This window comes from Monopterus albus, unplaced genomic scaffold, assembly GCF_001952655.1.
Source record: "Monopterus albus unplaced genomic scaffold, M_albus_1.0 scaffold269.1, whole genome shotgun sequence".
Lineage (NCBI taxonomy): Eukaryota > Metazoa > Chordata > Actinopteri > Synbranchiformes > Synbranchidae > Monopterus > Monopterus albus.
The window spans coordinates 346,812-358,084 of record NW_018128149.1 but is presented as its reverse complement, the minus strand read 5'-3'; the positions used below and the strand labels follow the sequence as shown (position 1 = coordinate 358,084).

At 43.9% G+C, this 11,273-nt stretch overlaps 1 protein-coding gene across 1 annotated transcript in view; it reads left to right on the top strand.

The window, feature by feature from the left end:
* Positions 1-11,273, top strand: part of LOC109972780 (sodium channel protein type 3 subunit alpha-like) — a 78,219-nt gene that overhangs the window by 25,330 nt on the left and 41,616 nt on the right. The window contains exons 2-4 of the mRNA XM_020621910.1: positions 4,088-4,252; positions 4,381-4,521; positions 4,803-5,020. Coding sequence (XP_020477566.1) covers positions 4,130-4,252; positions 4,381-4,521; positions 4,803-5,020 — 482 coding nt within the window. The 5' untranslated portion in view covers positions 4,088-4,129. The remainder of the gene's footprint in view (positions 1-4,087; positions 4,253-4,380; positions 4,522-4,802; positions 5,021-11,273) is intronic.

Below are 11,273 nucleotides of genomic sequence, written 5' to 3'. Positions count from 1 at the left end.
AACAGTTGTTTTGTCCATTGTTTGTAAGTCCAAAGCAGGCATGTGACAGACCTTCATTTTGTGACTTGTAGACTGAAAAACCTTAGAGGCCATTGACAATACAATGATTAATTTTCATGTCCCAGGAGAAGGAGTGTGTTGGATACAACCTCTGCAAAAAACAGCTTCTTAGAATTTGTGCAAAGCATCAAACCATGATGCTCAATCAAATGTTGACCAACACTTGTTGTTTACTTTAACATGTAGGTTATAGTCTTGATTTGTTTTTCTTCTGGACTCTTGGGACCTGTTAACCTGTTAGTCAGGTTGCTCCCTAGTCCTCAGTTTTCAAAGTTGACTCTTTCGCACCCAAAGTATTGTCTTTTTCGGCTGAGGAGCTCAAGTGCTCACTGCTAAACTATATAAGTCACAAGAACAGGACTCCGACCAGGGGCTGCACAGGTGATAATGTCTCACCTTTGTGCGTTTACACTTTGGTGCAACACGTGCTTAAAAACCAGACATTTTTTCCAGGACACTTTGTTCAAAGTACGACCTTGTTGCACAAACATGCTTCAGACGTGATGTGGTAACGGCCGATGCAGCAGAGACTCTGCCAAAGGTTGGGAGAAATGCTTGGAGGAGAAACTAGCAATGCGTTCACATTGCTGTGTTGTGTGCCTTTGTCAGACAGTGACTGTGGAGATGACGGCAAACGCGGAGAGAGTGAGATGGCCACCAAGGTGGAGTCTGAGTCTCATGGAGCTGTGGGTTATTTCTGGCCTGCTGAATTCTGTGAACCTGCAGAAACCCTGTGATATGACACATTGTAATCTGTAGCATTATCAACACTGTGTCATCAGACAGCTGTCATACACGCCAGCAGGTTTTCAGTTTGGCAAATCACTGGGAGGCAGGAACGCCGTGAACTGGAAGTCTGTGTTGGCAGACTATCTCCAGCAGTGATTTGGCCGGCTGAGTTTTCATGCCTTATGAATGTGGGTGTGATCAACACTTTCCCCTTTGAAACATCTGGATCCAACAAAAAAACTTGATCTGCTGGTTTCCAGGCGTGTGACATGTGTGACCATGTTGATGATTAAACATGCATTATACACTAATGTAGATATTACATAAAATTATTGTTAAAAATAATTTAATATATTTGAATATATCATTGTAAACGCTTCTGCTGTACTTTTAAAATAATATTGAAATGACATAAAATGTGTAGGAAGTTAATCTAAGGTGTTGCACGGCTGTCATACACTCTGTATACTAGTGTAAAGGCTCCAATGCAAACCACTGACAACGTGAAACCTGCAGAGGATTAGCAGCTGACTCTGCAGCTGCTCTGTCTTACAGAGCTTTACAGCTGGTTGTTGAGTTGTCCAGGCCACATCTCTGCTGCTTTGTTCCTCTCACTGCTCTCACAGTGCCATTTTCAGCTGGAGCAGGCAGTTATTCTCAGAAAAGTCCTCTAAAAAGCCATTGTGTACTTCCAGCTCAGGAAAAAGAACACTAGCTGGTGCATAGTGGAACTAAAGAGCCAGATATGTCCCCTCAGGTGTTGGTGGAGACCCAAAACAGAGTGACCACCGGACTTGCACTCATCGGGTGGACACAAACACCATAACACATAAATGACGATGCCAGAAAAGCAGGACCACCCTGACATCGGTGGGTTTTGTTGCTCTAAAATAACGTCTCACCTTCCTGCGGATGTACAGGGGTCATCTCAGGCTGCTCGAGGGCCTTGTCACTCGAATTTAGTTACAGTAGTTTATGGGCATTTTCTGCAGTTTAACTTGGGAGGACAGCCTCCGTTCATCACAGTAAAATAAAGATTATATGTTCTTTCTGTTTGTGCTGTCACTTTGGGAATTCGTTACGTTAGTGGGGTCCTGACAAGTGGACAGGGACAAACAAGCGTGTACGTGACCGAGTGTCGGAGCAGAATGGAAACCAGGCCCTGCCGGCTCATCACAAGCTACTGTAATCAACATGTGTGTGTGTGTGAGACCAAGCGGATGACAGCTTTTGATAAGAACAGAAAACAGAGCTAGATTTTCCCTTGATGTGGACAAACATGCACACACACCCTTCAGAAATCAGATTTGGGAGCTGCAAAGAATAAATGCATGAAGGGTTGAAAAACGAGGCCTGTCTAATCATCCAATTAGGATCCGAGGCAGATGGTCGGGACACACACGCAGACCTGTTGCACACTCGCACTCTGCCAGCCATCGAACACTCGTCTCTCGTGTGTTTCCGTAGTCGGTCCCTCTCCCCTCAGTGTAACTCTCTGCTCAATCGCCCTGTTTCTGAGTGTCAGTGACACGCTGTTGTCATACCTGGGCATCCTATAATTATCTGTCTACGCACACAGATGTGAGTGACCGGCTCTCTGTCGCTCCGCGTATATTAGCTGCAGTGTGCCAGGCTGCTAGAGTCATGTGAGCAACCAGGATATGGCCTTACTTGCCTCTCGTACCTGTGGAAGGAAAGTGACTCACCTTGAACCTGTGCAGTCGGTGTTTTCTCACCTTTGGCAGGTTTATTGTATAAGAAGTTAGAATTCATTGTTTGCTGTAAAGAGACTTGTTTCCTGGGCTCAGTGGGGCTTTAGTCTCCACTTTATGCTTACCTGGAAGGCTTTGAATTTTTCTGTGACCACTTCATCTGAAAAATAAAGACTGTTTGTACACGTTGAACAGCTTGGCCCGTGACAAGAGGCCTGATGTTCACACACCTGTAGTACATTAATATCTGAGTTGTGAGTCTTTGCTGGGCTTTTAAGCTCTAAAACCTGTCGAGAAGCTGTTCACTCCGATGTCCTTGTTCGTGTTTGAGGTGCTGAGCAGTGCAGGTGTGATTGTGCTTCATCAGGTCAGAGTCAGTCATAAAGGGTTTTTCAGGCTGATTGCTGCCTTTTCAAACGGTCCGGTCGACTGAGTGATGAGTGAGATGAAGCCGAGGGCTGTCCTGAGCGGCCAGCCACCATCTCCAACAACGCCATCATTCCAGCGAAAAAGCCATTCAATCATGCTCGGGGACACTCGAGGTGCTTGAATCAAACTTTCCTCATCTTATCACTCAAGGATTCAAAATACATTCGATGAGTGTTTTAGTGTTTCAGCCGCCACCAGTTTGCTCTGGTGGGATGCAGCATTTAAAGAAAAGAACCAGGGTGATTTATCTTTTGATCCTCATGAAAGATTCTCCTAAAAGGCCTGAACCCACAGTGTGTTTGTTGCTAACTGTCTACACGGCGTTCCTCTGGGACTCACAACTCCATTATCATCCAGAAATGTAGGAATATGTAGCCATACTGTTATATTAAACACGTCATGGTGACAAACGTGGCAGGTAGATGTCTGCCAGACACTCTCTGGTGTCGAGTCACTTCATTAGATGGAAGAAATAAATGACATAATACAGAGTTTATGCTTTTAACATTGTATTTCTGTGCTATACCTTCAGATTTTCACTTTGCTAGAAAAGTAAGGTATTTAAAGATACTAAAATTGCTGGAAAATATTTTTATGCCTGGTTGAAATGGAAACACTGGCACCCTGAAAAAGAAAAGGTGATAAAAGCTGATAAAAGCCACATGGTGATGTAAGTGGGTGGGGGTCACAGTGCTCACCTGTTCATAGATCCCTGGGTGGGCTTGTAGATCGAGAGACCTCTGCTCAGATATGGTGATGCCAGTGCGGTAAATGTTGGTATTTTACAGCATAAAGCTGCTGAGGAATAAAAGCAGAACATGAGGGAAAAGATCCAGAGTCTGAAGTTTCACCAGTGCTTCACTCTGAATGCTCCCCCAAACATTTGCACCAATTTATCTCACACATGCCTAAAGATAATACTTAATACTAGGTGACATCCATAGTTGTTTGTGCCGATGCTTCACGTCCGTGTGCATCAGCAACACGTATCCGGCTCTAGTGTGAACACCGCTGTAATGCTGTGAGTTGTAATAAGTTGCCTACACCTTCTGTGTGCTGTAGTGGAGGATGGTCTCTGTGTTGTCAACATACTTATCTGCATTTAAAATCCAGAGGTCTTCTTAGATGACGGGTGATGTATTGGTCTGTGTCTGCAGCTGGTAAACTGGGCCAGTCAGCAGCAGGATCAGGATGAGAAGATGGCTGACTGTGTGTTTCCAATGGGACCAGAGAGTTTTCAGCGCTTCACGCCGGACTCCCTGGCGGCCATCGAGCAGCGCATCGCCCAGGAGGAGGCCCGGCACGGCAAACAGTACCAGGAGGTACGCACACACAGTTGACAAAGAGAAATAGTTGTGAGTGTTGCAGCAGCTAAAAACAGGAATCAGAAGATGATGAGGGCAGGTGTGCGACATTCCAGAGGTGGTGATGATGTTTGTGTGTGCACCAGGACCTGGGTGACGTGGAGTTCCCCCAGCCTCGGCCCGACTTGGAGGCTGGAAAACAGCTGCCGCGCATCTTTGCTGACATCCCGTCTCATCTGGTGGGCGTCCCCCTGGAAGACATTGACCCGTACTACAGAGATAAGAGGGTAGGTCCCCTACACAGTGGCTGTGTGTGTGTGTCTGTGTGTGTTTGGAAAAAAAATCCTCTTTCCTGCCGGAGAATCCCTGGAAGATAAATCGACTCTCTGGTCGCCTGTTTCACTGAAGACTAGAGTGGAGGTGACCCACTGCATGTATGTGTGTCCTCTCCATTTCTTTTTCTCTTTTACAGTTTTCTTTCTTAAACTCTCAGGTTTTTTACACCTGCCACTAACTACCTTCCTGGTCCAGTGTTTAATAACTGTATTTCTCTCTCTGTGTCTCGCAGACCTTCATAGTCCTGAACAAAGGGAAGGCCATCTTCCGTTTCAGTGCCACCTCAGCTCTCTACATCTTCAGCCCTTTCCATCCCATCCGCAGAATCGCCATCAAGATCCTGGTCCACTCATATCCTTACACACACACACACACACACACACACACACTCTGTGTACTGTATGCATCTTTACTGTCTGATCTGCTGCTGACTGCTGCAGGGGGTCAGAGGTACTACCTAGCTGCTTCTCTGACGTAGTTTCACTGCAAACCGTGTTAAACTGCCTAGTCTTAGGAGCAAAGGTTAGTCCGGGGTTCTAGCTGTTTAATTGTACAGCTGGAGTAATTTAGTTTTGATGCTCTTTTTGGCTTGTTTACGGGGTAATCGATGGGTTATTAATATGAAAGTCCATTAAAAGAACCCAGGTTAGTTTTACTGGCTTTCATTATGACACAGGCTCCTGCTTAATGTTTTTTTTAAACATATAATTGGAAACACGTCTGCTGTACTTTTAAATAAGAGGTTTTGTTAAGATGGCTCCTAATGGCAAGTTTGTGTCTGGCTTAATTTTGAATTATATGAGAAAGTTTCCGAGTGAGGAGAGGTTATAGTATAAAAATAACCACACATAATGCAAAGTGAACGTATCTCCCTGCTCCTTTAATAACCCTCATTAACAGTGACGCTGAGCTGGCTGGCATTTCACTGATTACAGTATTATTCATCACACATTTTATTAGCGCTTTGCGATTGTATAATCACCTTGTGGTAGATCTTTTTCTCGCAGCTGCACAGGCTCCACACACATAATGAATGAGTGCATTCACCAATCACGTGCGCGTCTGTGTGTGTGAGAATCCGAGGGCTCATCCTGTCGGCCATATTTCTGAGCCAGATATCATCTCGAGCTGTCGGCGAGCCATAAACTTTCTCCGTAAATATCACCCAGCTTTCATCCAGGTTCCGGCTGCACACACATGCGTTTTCACTCCTCGTGGGGACTTTACATCAACCTGCATTTATTTTCTGGAGACTCCACCCATCACCAAACCTGGTCTGAGTCCTGAATCTAAGGCTGTGGGACATCATTCCCAGTGTCACACCGGCTCCAGCCGGCGTCTGCCTTGGGCTCCAGACGCCCTGCCAACATGACAGAACTTACTTCACACCCAAAACTCAACAGCCCCTCCTCGACACCCCCGTCCTCGCCTCTCCTCACCTCACACTCATCTATTTTTACTGCGGGAGGCGGCTGCTGGTGTTGAGATGTCGAGCTGGCAAACACGCCTATGTATCCGTGGGATAAGTGGGTTAAGAGGTCGGCAGCGAAGGTGTGGCACAGGCGATGGGCTGGGGGGTGTATGTTTTAATGAGAGATAAGAAATTGAACGTGTTAGTGTGTTGGGCGGGGAGTCTGTAAGAGTACAGGTTGTGGTGATGAAGTGGAGATTTTGTGTGTGTGTGAGTGAAATCCATTGTGTTCTGGATTTTTGCCCAATCAGACTGGTGCCACAATGACAAGCTGTGGTGTGAGGTGGACACACACACACACACACACAGTTATGATATTAGAATACAAAGTGTCTGTCTCAGCTGATCAGACTGAAGTTTGCAGTGTTTGACAAAACACAGGTTTACTACACAACCCACAGGGCCTTGTGCCCCCCCGAAAGCCTGCTTTGATTTGTTTCTAAAATATTTATCATTTATTCACTTTTCATTGTTGTACTGTGGCTCTAAGGTTAAAGAAGTGTTGGTCTTAGTGTTGTGGCGTTAGACTGGCATTGTGTTTGTGTCGCACTGGCGCTGTGTTGGCAGTGGGTCTACAGTAGGTGTGGTAGGAGGAGACTGGGACCCACCATACTCAGATTGTGATATTACTGTCTACTTAAATGAAGGAAATATTTAATCAACAACAAACAAATTTTGAGCTTGTGTTTCCAGCCAGTAGGTATTTCCTCCCTGCACCTCTTTCAAAATAAAAGCAGTCTGTGGAGCAGCTTGCCTGACAGTGGTGCTACACTGAGGGAAGTGAGAGAGTTAGATTTGGGATGAAACAACAGTAAAGCTCACCAAGCAAGGTAAGAAGAGCAGGAGAAAGGAATGAAGGCAAAAGCAGGCTCCCGCCATGGATGTGGGAGGTATAACACTACCACCGGTACGGTGGCCTGGGAGGTCCATAACAGCAGGGCTATCATTACGACATAATTAGCTCCTGGCTCTGTGGTGGTGGCAACAGGGGGACATTTGCGTTGCATCTTAAACGATAACCATATTATCTTGCCGCCTGCCACCGCGCTCCAGCAACATCATTACAGCCAGCGTTCAATCAACAATTACCCCACTGCTCAAACAACTTTCAGCTGGAGCTTGGGCCTCTTTCACACAGGGAGTATGTTCCTTGTGCCAAATTACAATAATTATGTTTCATTTATAGCTTTGATTGACAGCTGAGCGAGGTCTCACAAAGTCTCTCCCACCTCGTCGTGTGTGGCGCACTGAACACGGCAGGTGAGAGTGGTAAATAGCAGGTACTGCTGCCTTCTGACAGTTGGGAAAGTTACTGCTACCCATTATATGATGATTAGGCAAGAGTGGGCCCTTTCTCCCAGCGCTGCTGTTAATGGCATATTAATTTGCTGTATTGAATGTGGCAGTGCTGAAGCACACGTGCTAACGCTTCACAGCCTTTCAGTTCACTTTGTCTTTATTGAGCCCTAATGGGAAATCAGTGAAAGGCATTTAAAAGAAAAGCACATGTAAAATCACTTTGGCATGTGGGCAGCACGCGCACACACAGTGGAAGAAAGACTTTTTTACATTTACATTTCAGGTGTTTAGCTGACACTCTCCAGAGAGACTCACAATGACAGAACAAGTCATGAAAGCTTCACTTTCTCCATGGCCAGCATTACACTGAGTACATTTCCATTTTATGTTTGAGTTGCTGCTCTTATCCACAGTGACTCAGAGCCATAAATAACAGAAAAGTGCACTAAATTGACTCTAATTCTCTCTCCGACATTTAATTTTCCTCTGCCAAACTCCACCCACCTAACAAACTATAAAAATGACAAAAAAATACATGTTGCCTCAGATTCTTACGGCATGCTGCCTAAACAAATGTTTAAGGTGCAGAGTTTCAACCTTGCCCCAAGCTCAACTGGACTGTGTCTTTGTTCTTTACTTATTATACTGTTTTCACATTTTCCCCAGTTAAATGCAAGGCTGCAATAAAAAGGGACAAATCAAGAAATATACAGTCAGGGAAAAAATTATTTGAACCCCAGCTGATTTTGTAAGTTTGCCCACTAACAAAGAAATGGTCAGTCTACAATGTCAATGGTAGGTTTATGTGAACAGTGAGAGACACAACAATAACAAAAAAAATCCAGAAAAATGCATTACAAAAAAAGTTATACATTAATTTGCATTTTCATGAATGAAATAAGTATTTGATCCCCTATCAGTCAGCAAGATCTCTGGCTCCCAGGTGTATTTCCCAGAGGCTCCTCCGCTGGAGGGCTGGGAAGATCGTATGTGTGACCGTCTAGCGGGGGTAAGACACGAAAAGTAGTCCAGTATAGTAGAGTGTATTCTGTGTGTAGTATATACACTTTTATTTGAGGGAGATGTAGTCTGTGCATTTCAAAATAAAGGAGTCTGATTTGCCTTTCTTACAAGCAGAATTGTGCTTACTAACATGGCTAATGTGTAAGTAACCGTTTACTTCCAGAGCCGCACAAAGGGATCCAGACTCAACATCATAATTGTGGCAGAAGGAGCCATTGACACAAATGGCAAGCTCATCTCCTCAACTTATATAAAAGATGTAAGTTTAAAGATTTATACGATGGGGATGAAAGATGACTCTGTACTGTTTGTAACATTTGCTCACCGACCAAGAGGTGGTTTGATGTCAAATTATAACTCCAGTGTTTAGCAGGCATAAAGTTGAACAGGCAGAAATGAGTTTGGTGCTCAAATGTTTGGAGTAAATGAAGGATACACACTCTACTCCATATCCTTGTTTGGAGGAGGAGGAATGCTGCCAGTGACTCCAAAAACAACATCCCCACCATCAAATATGGAGGTGGAAACATTATGCTTTGGAGGTGTTTTTCTGCCAAGGGGACAGGACAATTGCACTGCATCAAAGGGAGGATGGATAGGGCCATGTACCGTCAAATCTTGGGTGAGAACCTCCTTCCCTCATTCAGGGTATTGAAAATGGGTTGTGGTTGGGTATTCCAGCATGACAATGATCCAAAACACACGGCCAAAGCAACAAAGGATTGGCTCAAGAAGAAGCATATTAAGGTCATGGAGTGGCCTAGTCAGTCTCCAGACCTTAATCCCATAGAAAATCTGTGGAGGGAGCTGAAGGTTCGAGTTGCCAAACATCAGCCACGAAACATTAATGACTTGGAGAGGATCTGCAAAGAGGAGTGGGTCAAAATCCCCCCTGAGATGTGTGCAAACCTTGTGGCCAACTACAAGAAACGTCTGACCTCTGTGATTGCCAACAAAGGTTTTGCCACCAAGTACTAAAGCACGTTTTGCAAAGGGATCAAATACTTATTTCATTCATGAAAATGCAAATTACTAGACTGATCATTTCTTTGTTACTGGGCAAACTTACAAAATTAGCTGGGGTTCAAATAATTTTTTTCCCTGACTGTATGTTCACATCTCCAGTGCAGTTATTGTGAGAAGGTTGTGTGGACACAGTGTGGGGCTCAGCACTCTGACACCGGAGATGGTGTCACGTTATCTGTTCAGGTTTTAGGTGAAGCATTAAGGAGCAACGGTGGCTCCCATCAAATGCACCCTCTCTCGTACTACAAATTATTATTGATTGTTTTAATATTTTAGACTATAATCTGCCCTTAATCTCAACCACATGTTCACTTCATACACAAAAAAACAGATGTTTGTTTTTCTAAAAACATTAGGCACAACATGTCTATATAAATGTCATTTTTAGGGGAAAAGGTTGCCAGTCCTGACAATAGCCCAAATTGTTCCTGATACCCAGATTATCTTAGTCAAAGTACTAAATTGTGCACATACCTCATTTTATTCAGGGTACAAACATTTTATATTTAATAACATTTTAAAACTTATTTAATTAAACAATAAAATATTTTGACAGTTTTTTGTTTTTAAATTGCTTAATGGTTCTCCAGTTTAACCCCTTCAAACTGATGGTGTTAACAGCTTCATTCTGCATGTCCTCTGCCTGGATTTAGACCCACAAGGCAGTGAAATGCTGCTGGGATGTAGATTTCCTAAAGTCATTGACTTAATGTCCGCAGATGAAGTCGCCACAAGGAACATGTGATGTTAATGAGGTAAATCCATCACCTTTAAATGATCTGCAGTGACAATGGAGACAGTAGTAATAATTTGAGGGAATAGATGGGACTGATTTAGTAATTCACAAGCACAAATTATCCACTCATTTGAGAGTATTACTAGTAAACCTGAGAAAATGAAATAGGATTATTAAACACACACATTACTAAAAATCTTTCTAGTGTCACGTCCCAGGCTCTTTAACCTCACTCGACATCTCCTAGAAAAATATACATTTACTTTGAATATTTTTGATTCAGGGGTTAAATGTAAACATTACAGGTTTTACAATACAACTCAAAACAAACTTCCATAAACTCGGTTGGAAATGCTAGTTTCTGTCACGAACTCTGTGTTTTCAGATTTTTTTTTATTTAGGAATCTTAATTAAAACAAGTATGAGTCAGTTTGGGGGATCCATACCTTTCCAAGACATTCATATTGCAGACTGAGAGTAACAATTGTAAAAAGGTGTTTTGGTAAAGTGAATTTCTGAGGGAACATGGGCACAGTGAAATGGCTACATAGTGTTTTTACAGGTACATTAACTAAGCTTCCCTCCACATCATTTGATGACACCAGTTGGTAGCATTAGCCACCTAGCATGGTCAGGATTTTACTTTTGTGTTGAATTAATATGATTTTAATTTGGGAGGAACTGGAGCTTTGTGTCCCATCAGCAGTAACCAGAGCGTTCTACTGGACTGACACGTTTACTGTTAGCCTGCTAACACTAGCTTCAGACTGGAGGCTGTAGTTTGTACAGTTTGTCCCAAACAGGCACCTGTAGTTTATGTTGTCACTAGGAAACAGGATGTGATGGGAGGGGCAGAGAGCGGTTAGGAGGGGCTGATGGTGTCAGTTTGGTTTGAGTCTCACTGGGTTGGGAAGACATTAGGGCGAAGAGCTTTAAACGGTCCTCCTTCCTTTGGCCTCCCACACACAGTCACAATGCCAGCATGAAAGGGACACATCAGTCACCTCTTCACAAGCACACCTAAGATGGAGAAGATGTTAAGTGAATGTGTGCTCTCACATACAAAATCCTGTCATGGTGTGTCCATGTATGTATGTAGAGACACTGAGCACACACTCTGCCCCTGACACATCACCCCAGTGCCTGGG